The following is an 18,064-nucleotide window of genomic DNA, read 5'->3' on the forward strand; positions in this document are numbered from 1 at the left end:
GTAATATTGAAAAACAATTTACATCAAAAAGCATTTCTCTGCTTGTGAGTGACGTCATGGCGCCCTCTGGTGGACAACGCTCAAAATCCATGGAATAGCTTGTTATGAACAAGTTATGGAAGAACCATTTCCTTCTTTTCATATCCAACATCCAGCTAAAAAATGTTGATATACAGAATGATATTGGTGCGTTTAAAAAAGTGAATAATGCTCAAAATCCTTGGAATAGCTTTTAATTTCATAATATCAAAGCATTGGGAACACTGAACATTCAAAAACAAATAAAAACATGACCAGAAGTGATGAAGATTGTGTTATAACTTTACAGAAAGGGAAGAAAAATGAATATTAGGCTGTTCAAAAATATAAAAGTATTTACATTTTCACATTTACCAACTCAAACATTTACAGTATAAACTGAAAAATGTCTCAAAGGTTTTCCTTCACTTTGATTCATTGCACTAATATTTAGCTGCATAACCATATTTCTGACGTTTTATTCAAGGCTTTATAATTTGAACACATTTACATTGAAATGATAAAGGCACTATATTATAAATTAACAGCATAAATAGTGCAAGTACACAGTAAAGTGTTCAGTAAAGAGGCTTTTTTCTAAATACTTGTATCTTTGGCGTATCTGCGTTTAAAAGACAGTGATAGAGACAGTCAGGAGGACCAGAGAAGACCTGCAGGAGGGCCCTGTGGAGGACTCAAACCAAAGCCACCGCGGTGAGGACTCAGCCTAAAGTCCCGGCTCTACCCGCTGAGCCACCAGGGCGCCGCTTCATTCACTGAGTTAGATAAAAAGATCAACTCCACATCTCAGCCTTTACTCTTCTTCTACACACACAGGCAAGAAATGATCGTCTAAAGAGCAAACAGCTGGAATAAAACACCATAAAATAACTAAAAGATTACATGAAGTGACCTTTTTACACAATATATGTCACACTTCACACCATCACAGCTAACTTCTGAATATAAAATAAAGACTTCTAAGAGCATCATCATGTTGAGCTGGTCCTCTCTGCTCTACACACCTCTGGACCAGGAATACTGGACCAGTCTTACCAACAGGTCCCCCATCAACTAGACCTGAAGACCACATCAACCAGCCTAACTGGGATAGAACCCAGCAGAAAAGAACTGGAAACTAAATCAATGTTTCAGCAACACAGACATCATCAAGGCCTCATGGCATCATTAGTGAACGTTCATTTGTCTCTAGAGGTGAACCTGCAGGAAAAACACAAAACAATATTAAAGAAATTTAATGAAACTTTTCTTGTTCATATTCAAGCTGCACAATAGAGGCCAGAGTTAAAAAAGAAAGAAAAGAAAACATAGAAAACTAAGCATAAGATTAAAATTAACTTGTTGGTTGTTTCTTTTAAAAACAAAATGCAGATTTATGTCTCAGCAACACACTCAGATTTAATCTACTGCAGACTGCTGATATTTTTAAGACTTAGACTTCTCTTTATTAATCTTTTTGGGATGACTCCAGCGAGGAAATTGAAAATTCCAGCAGCAGTTTTAGCAAGAAAAAAAAAAGATTAAAAGAAGACAGTATAAAGACAACAAATTAACAGTAATAATAATAATAATAATAAGAACATTTGTCAAAAAAAGACAATAAATTATTTTCTAAGTGTCAGTGTTGAGTCCAGTGTTAAAGTGATAAAGTGACCAGGTAGTAATGTAAGTCCAGGTGTGTGTGTGTATGTAGTAATTTCATTAAGAAATGAGAAAGTTTCCATGATGTTAGTTGAGATGCAGCAGCTAGATAACGAGGTGGAGACGAGGCTCCACTCGTTAAATGAGAGGACATCTTTAACGTTTAATCAAAGTACTCACCAACAACATCAAGCTTAACGTAGAACGTTTGAGGATTCTGAGGTGATGGAAATTCACAGCTGTACACTCCACCGTCAGCCCTCCTTGTTTCTTTGATGGTTATGGAGGCGTTGCCTTGTTCCAGTTCATCTGGACAATGAGAGACTCGACCTTTGAACTTCTCACTCTGACCTGGATCCTCGACACTGTTAATATCTCCATTATCATACTGGAACACTATCTCATCAGCTTTCTTCCAGATGAACCGTGCTGACGTTAGGTCCTCCTTGGTGCTGAGGGAACAGGGTAAAGTAACATCACGGCCTTCTTCCACTGAGATGAATTTTTGCCCTGGAAGATAAAAACATGTATTAATCATTAATCAGTATGTTTACATGCAGAGTCATCAGTCAGTAATTATTAAGGCAGAAAAATAAGTAAAAGCAGAATTATTCCACAAAGGCAGTTTTACCAGCAGTTTAGTTTGTAGTCTAATTTTTCCTCTAACATAACTATATCCGTTTATTTTTTTTAGACATAACCAACATATTTGAACTATGTTTAAGCTTGTACCGCATTATATAATTTACGTACCCTTTATTACATATATTCAATAATTTTAAGAATAGAATAAAATGATCTTGAGTACATTATGACATCCTGTCAGATGAATTTAAACAGTCTCGTCTTTTCACTCTCGGCTTCACACACATGGCTGTAGAACTAGAGGTTCAAAAAAACATTAAAAACTAAGCATAAGAGTAAAAAGATAACTTTTGGTTAGTTTCTTTTAAAAACGAAACCAAAATGCAGATTTATCTCTCAGCAACACACTCAGATTTAATCTACTGCAGACTGCTGATATTTCATTAAGAAATGAGAAAAGTTTCCATGATGTTAGTTGAGATGCAGCAGCTAGATAACGAGGTGGAGACGAGGCTCCACTCGTTAAATGAGAGGACATCTTTAACGCTTTAATCAAAGGACTCACCATCTACAACAACAAGTTTAACGAAGAACACTGGAGTATTCGGAAGATTCGGAAGAGGATAACAGTCGTAGTATCCACTGTCGGCCTTCGTCGTATTTCTGATGATTATGGAGGCGTTGCCTTGTTTCAGTTCTTCTGGAAAATAGTCGACTCGATTTCGGAACTGTTCGTCTTGACCGTCGACCTTTACCCTTTGGCCTTCATCATACAGGAACATGATCTGCCCTCTCTCTGCCTTCTTGTCATGTTTCCTCCAGTTAAACCGTTTTGACCTAAGGTCCTTCTTGGGCCAGACGTGGCAGGGTAAAATAACATCACTGCCTTCTTTCACTGTGATGACTTTTGGCCCTGGAAGATAAAATCATGTATTAATCAGTATGTTTACATGCAGAGTCATCTGTTAGTAATTATTAAAAGGCAGAAAAATAATTATAACCAGAATTAAATTCCACAAAAGCAGTTTAGTTTTTTCTTCAGTATAATTATTTCTGCATATTTTTTTTAAACACAACAAACATATTTTACCATTTAAGCTTGTAGTATATTATATTATTTACATACTCTACATCGAATATAATTAATCATTTTAAGAATAATGATTTAGGAATAAAATAAAATGATCTCCAGTACATTATAACATCCTGGAACAGGAACCATCAGAATGATTAATGACTGAAGATAAAACTTCCTCAAAGACTCTAAACATGAGATATGTATAAATAATCTGTTGTGTTGTCTGCTCATCATGAATATGTTGATACCATTCATTATTTTAACTTACTTCTCTTTTGATGTAATATAATGTAGCCCTTGTTTACAAGCACCATTAGAGCTAGAACACCACCACCAAGAGCAGCAAGAACAACTAGACAATCAGTCCATCTAGTGGAGAGTCCTGAAACAGAAAACAAAAAGTGAATATTAGACTCAGAATATAACACAGATCATATCCAGCAGACTGGACATCACAGTTTAAGATTAAATAACTGCAGAAGACGCTAAATATAGAGAGCTTTCTGCTGCTCTGCCCTACGTCTTCCTCCTCACATTCATCAACTGGACTCTTCATCAGTTCAAATCCCAAATTAAAACCGGTCTGCTTAGAGACCCGAACCCTACAGAACTTCCACCAGGACCACTTTGATTTTACTGATTTACAGAGACAAAAGTTTCACCTTATAACCTGATACTTTATGTTATAAAATGAAACTTTACACATTGTAACGTGAAAATATATCTAGTGAGAACATGAAACTCCTGTTTTAATAAGTACACAGTGTGCGGATTAATAAATTGTGAATCATAAACATAATTTAAGTTCTACTTCATCATTCTTCCTTCTGTCTGCTCCATCCATTCCAAACCCTTCTTAGAGTATGCATACATATCACAATATCATCCACCGTTACCATCAGCAGCAGAATGTCTCCATGTCTCAGCCCAAGCAGGAAGTAGAACCCTTTACAATCATGGATATGAGCCATATTACGCAATGTATTCACCATGTCTTCATTCAAACAGGAGTTTCATCTTCTAACGGAACAGAAAAATAAAATGATCTCCAGTACATTATAACATCCTGTAACAGTTTAATTAAATAAAATCCAACTGACTTGATGGTCCTCTGGTGTAAATACCATCAGAAAGATTAATGACTGAAGATGAAACAACCTCAAAACATGAGATTCATATAAAAAATCTGTTGTGTTGTTTGCTCATCATGAATATGTTGACACAATTCATTATTTTAACTTACCTTTTATTTGACAATATGCGATGTAGTCCTTGTTTCCATACATTAGAGCTAGAACACCAACAACATTAACAAAAACAACAACAGCAACAACAACTATAAGAACAATCCATCCAGTGGAGAGCCCTGAAACTGAAGACAAAAAGTGAATATTAGACTCAGAACATAACACAGATCATATCCAGCAGACTGGACATCACAGTCTACACAAAGAGGACAACTGAAGGTTTGAATGTTCCTGAAATCTGAAATTCTGCAAATAAAAACAGGTGGAAGGAATGCATAGGCAACATTTAGGGAGGGGGGTTACAACCTGGCCATCAAAACTATTAAAACTGGAAAGTGCAACCCCCCAAAAACCTATAATGACTTCCATTACATAAATAAAAGATTTTTGTACCATACCTTGAGGCAGAAAAAGCACTAAATTGTTGCTGATAAAATTCAACTTTTTCCAGGCTATTTATGTAGCATGGAAACTAACGTTAATTAACTAGCAGCCAGCCCGCTTCTAAATACTGTAAAAAACTTTTAATTATCTCAACACTTGTTAACAGTCCAACTAAAACACTGGGGGGGGGGGGGGGGGGGGCTCCAGGTCCTGCAGACGGACCGCCATCAGTGGGGATCGGCCAGCGTAGCAACACTGCTAGAAAGCTTCGCTACCGACCTCGACCTGATTGGAGCTCCAGCGGGACATGGAGCCCCCCCCCCCACCAGGACCAGAGCTTGCTTTGCTGATGTTGTGCCCACATTTTGCATCCCTGCAAAGAACTACACCTGCTTGGGCAGCAACAGTAATTTCTGCAGAATGAGTGTTCCTTAAAGGAGAATTACAGCCAATATTTACATAATCTTGATCTCTATAGATATGCGAGTACTTTCTATTGAAACCCCCCCGAACTGAATCGGTGCGGGCAACACTGAGTAGCTGCAGCTACGTGTACACGCTTCCACTGAGATAAAACAGCAGCTAACGGAGCAGGTTTTAGAGCCTTTGTGTCTCTTAACAGACACAAAATGCAACTAATATGTCTGTCGAACATGAACAGGGTCCTTACATAACATCAAGATGTGTTTTCAACTCAGACATTGTTTTAATTCTCCTTCCCTGTCTCCATCTTGCTGGTGGGTAGCTTGCTTGTCTGGTTAAAATCGACAGGTTTTTGTCTATATTGTTGTGTAAAAACCTTTTAGACTGAGTTTTGTTGGTTGATCATGTTGCTGACAGTACTGCTGTTGTAATGCAGTATACATTGGAAGGTAAAATTAATGGGGTTTTTTCAGATTGTCCTTTTGAAAATGGCCCACTCACTTTTGTAGTGTTCCCACCCAAAATACTGTATCTGCCACTGCTTCACACACACACACTTTTAAAAAATATTCACAGATAAAATCAGGATGAGGAAGAATCTTACCATGAATATACACGTAGATCTCATCAGAGACCTGATGGCTGATGGTCTCCTGTGTTGCCACACAGCGATAGAGGCCGGTCTGGGTCACAGTAGTTCTGAGAGTGATGTAGAAAAGGTTTCCTATTGGTTCAACCTGGGTCTTCTCAGCAGGAAGTGTGTTTCCAGCACTGTCCTGCCACTCTACTTCAGGTTCTGGATCACCGTGAACCTCACACTGCAGCAGAGACCGGTCATTTGTTTCCTCAAGTATAGTGACATATGGTTTTGGCGCCGCACCTGAACACAGTATGAACAACTCACTAGAGGAAAATCAAAGCATTAAAACATTCATGTTGGGATGTTTTCATCTATTTTCTTCACTATGGCGATTACAGAGTGAGAAAAATCGAGAAACAAGGACAAACAAAATCTAACAAACACACACGTTGTTACAGGGTATCCTGTTGTACAGCTTAGGCAACAGCTCCACCCTGTGGGGTAATTAGGCATGTCAGTTTGTAACAGGAAGTCAGCGTTCTCTTGTGCAACCTGTGTACGTATGTTGTGCAGCATGTCAATACAGGGAGCTTAACACACACTTTGTATAGCGTCCTTATTCACCAAGTTGCAACACATACCTTCCTGGATGAGGAAAATTCAGGATTAACAAAAATAGCACATTACCATTGCACAACAAAAGCAAGGCAAGGCAGCTTTATCTGTGGAGCACATTTCAGCAACAGGGCAATTCAAAGTGCTTTACACAAAATCAGTTAAACAGATAAAACACAAGTACAAACAGTTAAAAATCATAAGCATTAAAAACCAATAAAACACATGAATAGACAGTTAAAAACTAAATAGAAACATTAGGACACATAAAACACAAGAATAAAAGTTACAGTGCAGCATAAGAAATTTAAAGAAATGAGCATTCATTTAAAGAAAGGCAGCATCAAAAAGGAAGGTCTTCAGCCTTGATTTAAAAGAACTGAGAGTAGCAGCGGATCTACAGGTTTCTGGGAGTTTATTCCAGATATGAGGAGCATAGAAACTGAAAGCTGCTTCACAGTAGACCTGTCCCAGATGACCTGAGAGGTCTGAGGGGGTCATAGTGTAGTAGCAGACCTGTCCCAGATGACCTGAGAGGTCTGGGTGGTTCATAGTGTAGTAGCAGATCAGAAATATATTTTGGACCTAAACCGTTAAGGGATTTATAAACTAGCAAGAGTACTTTGAAATCAATTCTTTGAGACACAGGAAGCCAGTGTCTTCAGAACTGGAGTGATGTGATCCAGTCTCTTGGTCTTAGTGAGGACCGGAGTAGCAGAGTTCTGACTTAGCTGTAGCTGTCTGATTAATTTTTAAGGGAGACCTGCAAAGACCCCGTTACAGTAGTCAAGTCTACTGAAGACGAAAGCATGGACCAGTTTTTCCAAGTCCTGTTGAAACATAAGTCCTTTAACCCTTGATATATTCTTAAGGTGATAGTAGGCTGACTTTGTTATTGTCTTAATGTGGCTGTTAAAGTTCAGGTCTGAGTCCATGACTACACCAAGATTTCTGGCTTTGTCTGTTGTTTTTAACATTGTTGTTTGAAGCTGAGCGCAGACTTTTAATCGTTCCTCCTTTGCTCCGAAAACAACTACCTCAGTTTTTCCTTCATTTAATTTCAGAAAGTTCTGGCACATCCAGTCGTTAATTTGTTCGATGCACTTAGTCAGTTTTTGTATTGGACTATAGTCCCCTGGCGATAAGGTTATGTAAATTTGTGTGTCGTCCGCATAACTATGGTAACTTATTTTGTTGTTCTCCATAATCTGAGCCAGTGGAAGCATGTAGATGTTAAACAGAAGAGGCCCCAGAATGGAGCCTTGCGGAACGCCGCACATCATATTTGTACGCTCAGATGCATAATTACCCATTGACACAAAGTAATCCCTATTCTTTAGGTAGGATTCAAACCAGTTTAGTACTGAGCCAGAAAGGCCAACGCAGTTTTCCAATCGGTTTAGTAATATGTCATGGTCGACCGTGTCAAATGCAGCACTGAGATCAAGTAATACTAAGATTGAAATTTTGCCATTATCTGTGTTAAGGTGGATGTCATTGAAGACTTTGACAAGAGCCGTTTCAGTGCTGTGGTGTGGTCGGAAACCCGACTGAAAGGTATCAAAACTGTTTCTTAGTGACAAGAAATGGTTGAGTTGTTGAAAGACTACTTTTTCAATGATTTTACTTAAAAACGGAAGGTTTGATATTGGCCTATAGTTGCTCATTAGTGACTTGTCTAGGTTGTTCTTCTCTAAGAGTGGCTTGATTACTGCAGTTTTCAGTGCCTGTGGAAAGATTCCTGAAAGAAGAGATGTGTTCACAATCTGTAGAAGATCAGAAGTCAAACAATTGGAAACATTTTTGAAAAGTCCCGTTGGTAGAATATCAAGGCAACAGGACGAGGTTTTCAGATGTTGTATAATGTCCTCCAGGTTTGTATGGTTGATTGTGTGAAATTCTGTCATATTGGAACTAGTTTTGCTTGAACACTGTGACAACACATATCCTGAACTTGATATGGAGGCACTGACTGTTAGTCTAATCTTCTGAATTTTGTCTATGAAGAAGGAGGCAAAGTCATTGCAGGCCTTGGTAGATAAAAGTTCAGATGCTACTGGTACTGGAGGGTTTGTTAACCTATCAACAGTAGCAAACAAAGCACGTGAATTATTATTGTTTTTAGAGATAATATCATAATAAAGACAAATTTTAGTAACTATCATTATAAAAATTGAAAAAAAGGAAGATTTTTTAAAACATTTTTGAATTGTTAACATTTAAACAAACCTAAAACTGACGATGGCAATTTAAGAGATTAATTAATAATCATACAGTACCTCTAGCTATTTATTCTGTTTATAATAAATAAAATAGCCACAGTTAAAATGTATTTATCGGTGGAAAAGAGATATTAATAAACAAACGGAGGCTCGTTTAAAAGAACAAAGGTCCACCAATTAAATTTACCCCGCTTCAGTTAAAACGGAAGTAAAAATAACGCGAATAAAAGTCAATTAAATTCCTCGTTTAGATTTAGCACCTCTCATCAAACTTTCTAAATAACGTATTTTCAGTAAATTTAAAGTATTCACAGAACCTCCGACCAATGACGTTCAGTATCTCTGACATCAGGAAATGCCCGGGAACAAAATAAACCAATCAGCATCTTTCTACGATCCAAAGTGACGTAGCTACCGGAGATCCTGTGAATTTCTCAGCCTATTATGACTGATTTACTGTATTTAAAACATGAAATCAATAGAATAAAAAAATAAAGCTTTGATATTATCCGTTGAATATATTTGTCAATGCAACTCTTTAAAAGTGAGATCAACACACCTAATGAGACCTAATGACTGTTTAACATGTAATTTAAATACATCAGTTCCTTGGTATTCTGGTATTATAAAGATTAAAATGGGTCTTAATCAAGAGGCAAAAATGTAAATGATCAAAATGATCACTAAGAGATTAAGATTAATTAGTTACTGCTTGTGAAACTTAAAAATAAGTTTTATTATCTTGCAGACATATTTAAATGTTACAAAAGAGCAGACATAACGAAAGTACTCACCAACAACAAGCTGAATGTAGAACGTTTGACGTGGCTGAAGATGAGGTAAATCACAGCTGTAGACTCCACTGTCAGATATCTTTGTATTTCTGATGATTATGGAGGCGTTGCCGTGTTTCAGTTCATCTTGGAAATGAAAGACTCGACCTTTGAACTCTTCACTCTGACCAACTAGACCGTTGTTGTAATGTTTGTCTGCGTTATACAGGAACACCTCCTTCAGACCTCCATCTTTCCTCCAGTCAAAGAGTTCAGATGTAATGTCCTCCTTGGTGCTGAGAGAGCAGGGTAACACAACATCACTGTCTTCTTCCACTGTGAGGACCTTTGACGGCTCTGGAAGATAAAATGAAGTATTAATCAGAATATTTAGATCGTAGTAATTAATTAAGCAATATTACACAAGAGGGTATAATTTAACTTAAAGCTCCTCTGTACCATAGCAACATCTCTGGAGTGCCAGTAATATGACATTACATCAAACCATGAAGTGTTGTTGGAGCCATTCCAACACTTTGTTTTGTTTATATTCCACGTTTGTTCTGTTAATTAATCTGCAGTTTTATGTTGGAGCACTGGGTGGAGCATTGTCTTTAGGAAGGCATAAAGGTAATGTTTAGCCTGATAGTCCTCATTGTGACTGATTTACTAAATTTTAAATCTGTTAAATATTTGGACTGATTTAGGGCACCCAGATAGCTCAGTGGGTGGAGCGGGTGCCCATATGCAGAGGCTTGCTCCTCGACACAGCGGGCTCGGGTTCGAATCCGGCCTGAGGCCCCTTTCCTGCATGTTACTCCCCCTCTCTCTCTACCCCTTTCACATCTTTGTCCGTCTGTCTAATAAAGGGAAAAATAACTTTAAAAAAATATATATTTTGACTGATTTACTGTATTTCATATAAGAAATGAAATGGAAAAAATAAGAAAGCTTCAATTTTTTTAATATTAAATATTTTATCAATGCAGCTCTTTCAGAGTTTTAAGTGAGATCAACACACCTAATGAAACCTGGTGAGTGTTTAACAGTGATGTCATTTAATACATCAGGTCCTCGTGGTCCTGGTATTATACAGATTAAATGTTCCGGTATTAAGAGACAGAAATATCCATGATCACAATGAGCCTTGAGAGGGTAAAACACGACCTAAAAGGCTGAATAAAATATGAATGCCTCTGAAATATTAATTACTTGACAAAGTTTAAAATAAATTTTGATATCCTGTTCATTGATCAAACTTTAACTGTTTAATAAAAATACTCACCAACAACAAGCTCAATGTAGAACGTTTGAGGTGTTTGAAGACGAGGAAAATCACATCTGTATTCTCCACTGTCAGATATCTTTGTATTTCTGATGATTATGGAGGCGTCGCCGTGTTTAAGTTTATCTTGGAAATGAGAGACTCGACCTTTGAACTCTTCACTCTGACCACCTCGACCGCTGTTGTAATGAATGCCGTCGTTATACTGGAACACCTCCTTCAGACCTTCATCTTTCTGAGGAGCTTTCTTCCACTCAAAGAATTCAAACTCAATGTTGTCCTTGGTGCTGAGAGAGCAGGGTAACACAACATCACGGCCATGTTGCACAGTCACTCTGACTTTTGGCTCTGGAAGATAAAAACAGGTATTAATCAGTATGTTTCCATGTAGAGTAATTAGGTTTAGACAGACTTAAACAGGCTTGTTTTATGGCCTTGTTTTGCTAATTGTGCTCTGCAAAACATTTGCACTGCCCTCCAGATACATATATTTGTACATCTTAGTTTTGTAGGATATACTTAAATTTCTATCATGAGTTTATAAACTTTTATATATTTTTTGTAATTCTTACATTTCACATTGGTCTTAAGCACGCCATGACAAATTAATAACTTTCTCTATTTCCCAAATAATGTTGACCATCAACTCGGTATAGAGATCTCTCTCTCTCTCTCTCTCTCTCTCTCTCTCTCTCTCTCTCTCTCTCTCTCTCTCTCTCTCTCTCTCTCTCTGCAGATTGTGGACTTTCACTCAGAAATACTTTATTGATCCCCAAAGGGAAACTCTGTGTTGCAGTTGCACAAATATTATAAATAGAGTAGAATAATGTGATTGTATGAACTTCAGAGTTGAGCTGAGTTAGAAATGTTCCAGACGTGCTTTTCTTTCCTCAGATTCCTACCATGACTTTTCTTCCTGGGCAAAAACTAACAACTTATTTTTATAAGGTGACAATTGGTCAAAGTTTGTCTTGTTCCACTGTCCCTGAATGGTGAAACTACTAAAGTGAACACCACTGCACCACAAATACGTCAGATATGATAAACATCTGAAAAACCTGTTGGCATTACAGCTTTTATTATCTATCAGCTCAGGAAGAATAAACACAAACCGGTATTTCTACCTGGTTAAAAGAAATGAGTCAGAAGCAGAGTATGAGGGTCCTGACAGTACCTAGGTAAGGACTACTAGCCATTCAGGAGCAGAGTATGAGGCCCTGACAGTACCTAGGTAAGGACTACTAGCCAGTCAGAAGCAGAGTATGAGGGTCCTGACAGTACCTAGGTAAGGACTACTAGCCAGTCAGGAGCAGAGTATGAGGGTCCTGACAGTACCTAGGTAAGGACTACTAGCCAGTCAGAAGCCTCAAACACGACCTAAAAGGCTGAATAAAATAAAAAAGATATTTAGATGTTAAAAAAGAGCAGACATAATTAAAGTACTCACCAACAACAAGCTTAATGTAGAAAGTTTGACGAGGCTGAAGACGAGGAAAATAACAGCTGTATTCTCCACTGTCAGATATCTTTGTATTTCTGATGATTATGGAGGCGTCGCCGTGTTTCAGTTTATCTTGGAAATGAGAGACTCGACCTTTGAACTCTTCACTCTGACCTCTGTTTTCGATGCCTTTGTCATACAGGAACACCTCCTTCTGACCTTCATGTTCCTGAGGAGCTTTCCTCCAGACAAACACTTTAAACGTGATGTCCTCCTTGGTGCTGAGAGAGCAGGGCAACACAACATCAGCCCCTCTTCCCACGTTGATGACTGCTGGCCCTGGAAGATCAAATCATGAAGGTTTAGTTTACCGGCATAAAAAAGGAGTACTGAATTTTTTTTAAAACTATATTTAAAATGAAATTGTATTAACTACTATACACACTTATGTACAGTAATTTTAATTAGTAATCTGAACATTGGTATATTGTACGGATCAACTGGGGGGAGAACGAAAAAGGGCAGAGAGGACAATACACACACACACACACACACACACACACACACACACACACACACACACACACACACACCTGGACTTACATTAATACCTGGTCACTTTATCACTTTAACACTGGACTCAACACTGACACTTTGAAAATAATGTATGGTCTTTTTTGTCTTTGACGAATGTTATTATTATTATTATTATTATTATTATTATTATTATTATTATTATCATGTTATTTTGTTTTCATTATACTGCCTTTTTTTTTTTCTTGCTAAAACTGGAGCTGGAATTTTTAATTTCCTCGCGGAAGTCATCCCAAAAGGATTAATAAAGAGAAGTCTAAGTCCGTCAGTCGCCTTTATATATTACAAAGTTAGTCATTCTTACCGTTTTATATATCAAAGTTAGTCCTTCTTACCGTTTTATATATCATAGTTAGTCCTTCTTACCGTTTTATATATCATAGTTAGTCCTTCTTACCGTTTTATATATCAAAGTTAGTCATTCTTACCGTCTTTATCACAAAGTGTTTTCCCGGTCAAACACAGAAGACACAAACACAGCAGATCCACTAGATGATTCATATTTGTCGATTAATTACTGGAACAAAGACGGAGCTCTTCTTAAGAATAATGGCGAACAGGTGTTCAGGTTTTTACCTTCGGTTTCAGCTCCAACCCTCCTCGGAGCTCGTGGGGGGGCTCTGCCGCCATCTTGTGTCGTCTTACTGGAGTTACACTGGTCTTATATCTTCATCAGAATCAGAATCAGAAACACTTTATTGATCCCCGAAGGGAAACTCTGTGTTACAGTTGCTCAGATATTAGAAATATAAGAAATATAAATAAAAAAATACAGAAATATAAGGAGTCTGGATATTTACATAGTTAAAGGTATATTATGATACAGTATTTACATAAATAACATATTAAGGTGTTGCAATGGTGAAAAGTAATAATAATAAATAATGTAGTAGCAGTTGATTATTGCACCATTACAAGCCAGTGTTATTGCACAAAACAGATATATTGTCCAGTTCAAACCCCTCTAAGTGTCTGTGTGTCAGACACTCAGAGGGACTGTCCTGTCCTCTTGCAAGCAGATGATTCTAAACTGAATTTCCAGAGTTTTTGGAAGTTGGTCTGTTTTATGGTCCATGTATTGGACTCCTTTACCGTTACTATACTATTCTCCTTGTGTTTATGCACGTCCAGTACGTTAACACAGTTTAACAGAAAGACAAACTCAAATTCACGAGCCAGGACGATGAGCGCCTTGCTCCTTTTTATTAGCTTCAGGAAGCTGAAATTGAGTGAAAACCTAAACAAAAAAGGAGCAATAATCTACTAAGCTATCTTTATACCCTACTAAGCTATTTAAACTATACAACGCCGGCACATCGCTCATTAGCTCTTTCTATGAAGCAAGGCACTCCAGGCGTGCGGAGGTGTGGCGAACCGACGCAGTGTTCGTTCCCCTATCTCGGGGAACAAGGGTTACATATGTAACCCGAGACGTAACCTGTGGGCACGACTAGGAGGAGAGCACCCGGTGCCGGGGCGAAGGGAAGGTCCAGACTATAGAACCCAAAGAAGGTGTGAGGAGTGGCCCAGCCAGCCGCATCACAAACCCCACGGAGAGACGCCAGAGAGGAGGCCGTGGAGGCCGCCAAGCCTCTCGTGGAGTGAGCCCGTACAGCCATAGGTGAAGGCAAACCGCGCACCTGATAAGCCAGGGAGATAGTCTGAACGATCCAGTTGCTGATAGTATGTTTGGAAGCGGGGAGCCCAGCCTTGGGGGACCCAAAACGCACCAGCAAGGTGGACGAAGGACAAAGACGGGGGCATCAGCCATCTCGGAAACCTCCAGAAGATCTCGCTGCGATCCACATGACCGAAAACGCCGAGCCACCTCAACGACCTCGGGGCCCGAGCCACAGGGAGAGCGTATCTGGCCGTCCGCGGAAAAGAGGGCCATGCGGGACCTCAGTACCCGCACGGGCAGGGCCTCGCAATGGACACAAACAGCCCCCTCGAGAGCTGCCGTGGCGTGCGACAGGCCCAGACCCAATTTTGTAAAATGTAAGGAGGAGAAAGTATTGATATTTGTAAAGTAAAGTAAAAATATCTGAAAAATCTACTTGAGTACAGTAACCAAGTGTTTGTACTTCGTTACTTTCCATCTCTGGTGGGCCAGTACAAAAGTGAGTGGGCCATTTCCAAAAGGACAAACGAAAAAAAAACATCAATTTTACCTTCCATGGCATACGGCATTACAACAGCAATAGCAGTACTGTCTACAACATGATCATGAGCAGCAGTAAAAGAAAAGGAAATCAAAATGTTTCTGATTCTTACACACAGCTGAGCTCGTTGTTAGAAATATTAACACAAACTAACTACTACATGTAACTGTGGAGAAGCTGATTGTTCTCTACAGAAAACACAACATAATACCTGTTAAATTCAGTTACATCATGTTACTAAATTATCTAATACTGCTAAAGGTTATGGCAATAAAAATGTTACATTTAAATACTCAATTATTATGGATTGTCCGTATTCAGTATTAAATAAATGAATAAATATGCCTATGAAATGCATCCTTAAATAAATAAATAAATAAATGAGATGTATAAGTTAATAAGTCAATATAATGAATAAATAATCACTAATTTAAACAGACTTCATAGGCAACATTTATTGGTTTCCCTCTCTATTATTTCCACCTATGATATCCAGATGAAGGGGCGTGGCTATTCCACAGCCTCAGACTTAGAGCAGCTAGCTAGCCTGGCGTCACCTTCTGCCAGAGGACGTAACCCATGAGCTCGGCAGGTTGGTGGTTCCCAGGCTTAAGGCCGTCTTGATGCCTCTGCAGAGGCTCCACGCAGAGAGCTTTCACCGTAGCCTACGTAAGTGGCCTGGTGTTTATACTTTAGAGAAGGAGAACCAGGAAATGAGTCGTGGGGGGGAATGCAACGCTACCAAGCCACGACCGAGCGGCAAGCGTTAGAGAAATATGTTAGAAATATAAGTTAGATTTTTCTAGAGGTCATTGTGGGAAATTATACTCAGGTATTGTGAATTATTGTGAGAAATTGTACTCAGGTATTGTTATCATATTTAGCACTGTGAATGAACTTATGCATAAGCTAATGAAACAAAACTCATATCAGACATTAAGTGAAGGAGAAAATGTACTGTTGCTTGCATCCAGGTGGGGGCGACACCGTGTGGTATAACATTATACATTTTACAGAGAACCGGATGCAGTATGGCCAGAAGCCAGTGTTCACTCACAATGGAGGCGGACAAAAGGGTCCTCCACAGGAAGGACCCCTAATACGCACGCACCACAGACACGTTGCCAAACTGTAAACAGGAAGCCCGCGCCCACCCACCCAGCCAATAGAAATACTGATGTTAAGGTGATAGACCCGCCTTGTGATGCTTTTGACCATAGGCTCCTTAAGAGAACCCCGTATATAAGGCAAGGTACGCCATTGTTTCGTGCCTTTTTGTGAAACCTCTGAGCTAGTCATGTTCCATTGAGACCCGTGCACGTATTATTGTCCGGAATGCATTGCTCTGTTTTATTAATAAATCGTTTTGGTATACATAATCAAAGCTAGAGTGATTCTTAGCTACTTGAGTCCCGACGTTTGGACCCTCCGTGGAATTCGCAACAAATTTGGTAGCAGAGGATGGTTCCGAGTAGTGGTTAAAACTTAGGATTCCACGGAATCAGGATTAGAAGTGTTTAACTCCGGGTCCAGATTCCACGGACAGTCCAGACGTCTGACGGTACGGGACAAAGGAGGCATGGTGTGCAAACCACGGAGGGAATGGTCACTGAGAGCTCTCTAAAAAAGGGTAAGCTGAAACCTGTTTCATCAATTCAGCATATTGTATAATAGTATAAACTAAATTAAGTGATCAGACCTCCGGGTGAGTACATTATGTAAAAAATATAGACTAAAAATTATTATTAGTGTTGTGTGGACATTGAGCAATGCATCCATTTTCTGTGAATGAGAGTGGAGAGTGCGTGAGTTTGAGTATCTGGGATCGTAGACGATTCCAATTTTTTTTTGGAGCTGTGTTCTGTGGGAGGTTCGATAAACCGGTCGATAGATGCGCTGCAGTCGTATACTGATGGGGAGTGCCGGGACACATAGCCAGCCAGCGTTCGTGTAGTGGCTTCACCCATAAGGTGGGCCAACGCGTGAAGTGTGTGAGTGTGGAAACATGAGAGGCGAAATACAGAGTGTATATAATGCTGTTGAGAATGAATGTTGGAAATGTGAATGAGTTGATAAATCATAGGTGATTCCAAAGTTGGGAGCTAGATACGCGGGAGATTGAAACTGCCGGTAGGAGTAATTAAACTACATGCCGAGGGAAAGTCTCGGCGCGTACAGAGCAGAGTTCACCATTTGGAGTCTCGGTCCATAAGGCTGTTCTCAGCGGATGTAGGGAGTGAGTGAAAGTAAAAAAAGAGATAAGAGCAGAGATAAAATTGGAAAGTTTGGAAAGAAATTTTGTAGCCCGAGTAAAGCGTTGACAATTGACCAAGCCTCTGGTCCGTCTGTGGTGCTGCTGTTGAAGACGTGGTTAAATTACAGTAAAAAAATACTGTTGGATAAGTTCGATAGGGTGCTTTGTGGGTTATTGAAAGTAGAGAATTTGGAGGGAAAAAAGAGAGGGAAAGAGAAAAAAGGGGGGTTGCAGAGGAATTTTGCAGAGAAAGGGAGAGACAGCCTGCAGAGAGAAAAGGGGAGGGGAAGCAGAAAGCGGGCAGAGTGGGTGAGAAAGGAGGGGAGAGCAAAAGGAGCAGAGGGAGTGAAGGGAGGGGCTATTTGATTAAGAGTCAAGGAAAGGGGGAAAAGATTAGTAACAGGCATGGGAGAAGGCTGGTTGGATACCTGTGGAAGGAGTGCCAACTTCTCACAGATTGCAAATTTGCGGGGCCCACAACCCAAAAAGACCATTCACACACGCCGATGGGCTCTTTCCCGTTCCAACAGCCGGTTTCCAAGACATCAGTATAGATTATACGATATGGGAGGCACAATGTGTGCAAGGGAAAGATATTGTTGGTAATGGTAGACAGATTTTCTAGGTGTTAGAAGCTATCCAGCTAGACATGAAGATGGAAGACTGTAGTAAATGGTTAACTGATACCACGGTACGGCATTCCAAGACGAATCAGGCAGATAATGGCACCCATTTTAACAA

The 18,064-nt window shown here is 39.3% G+C and overlaps 1 protein-coding gene across 1 annotated transcript; it reads right to left on the reverse strand.

The window, feature by feature from the left end:
• Window positions 1-628: 628 nt before the first annotated feature.
• On the reverse strand, window positions 629-14,526 carry LOC116679058 (uncharacterized). Its single transcript, XM_032508790.1, has 11 exons — window positions 14,346-14,526; window positions 12,320-12,652; window positions 10,873-11,220; window positions 9,609-9,944; window positions 6,002-6,277; window positions 4,587-4,715; window positions 3,612-3,725; window positions 2,831-3,178; window positions 1,861-2,190; window positions 1,141-1,239; window positions 629-995 (listed from the first exon to the last, which is right to left on the reverse strand). Exons 1-10 carry the CDS (start codon window positions 14,524-14,526, stop codon window positions 1,196-1,198), a joined length of 2,439 nt encoding a protein of 812 aa, XP_032364681.1. The 3' UTR covers window positions 629-995; window positions 1,141-1,195.
• Between the last annotated feature and the right edge of the window lie 3,538 nt (window positions 14,527-18,064).

The sequence above is a fragment of the Etheostoma spectabile genome, unplaced genomic scaffold (assembly GCF_008692095.1).
Source record: "Etheostoma spectabile isolate EspeVRDwgs_2016 unplaced genomic scaffold, UIUC_Espe_1.0 scaffold00009267, whole genome shotgun sequence".
NCBI classification, from domain to species: Eukaryota; Metazoa; Chordata; class Actinopteri; order Perciformes; family Percidae; genus Etheostoma; species Etheostoma spectabile.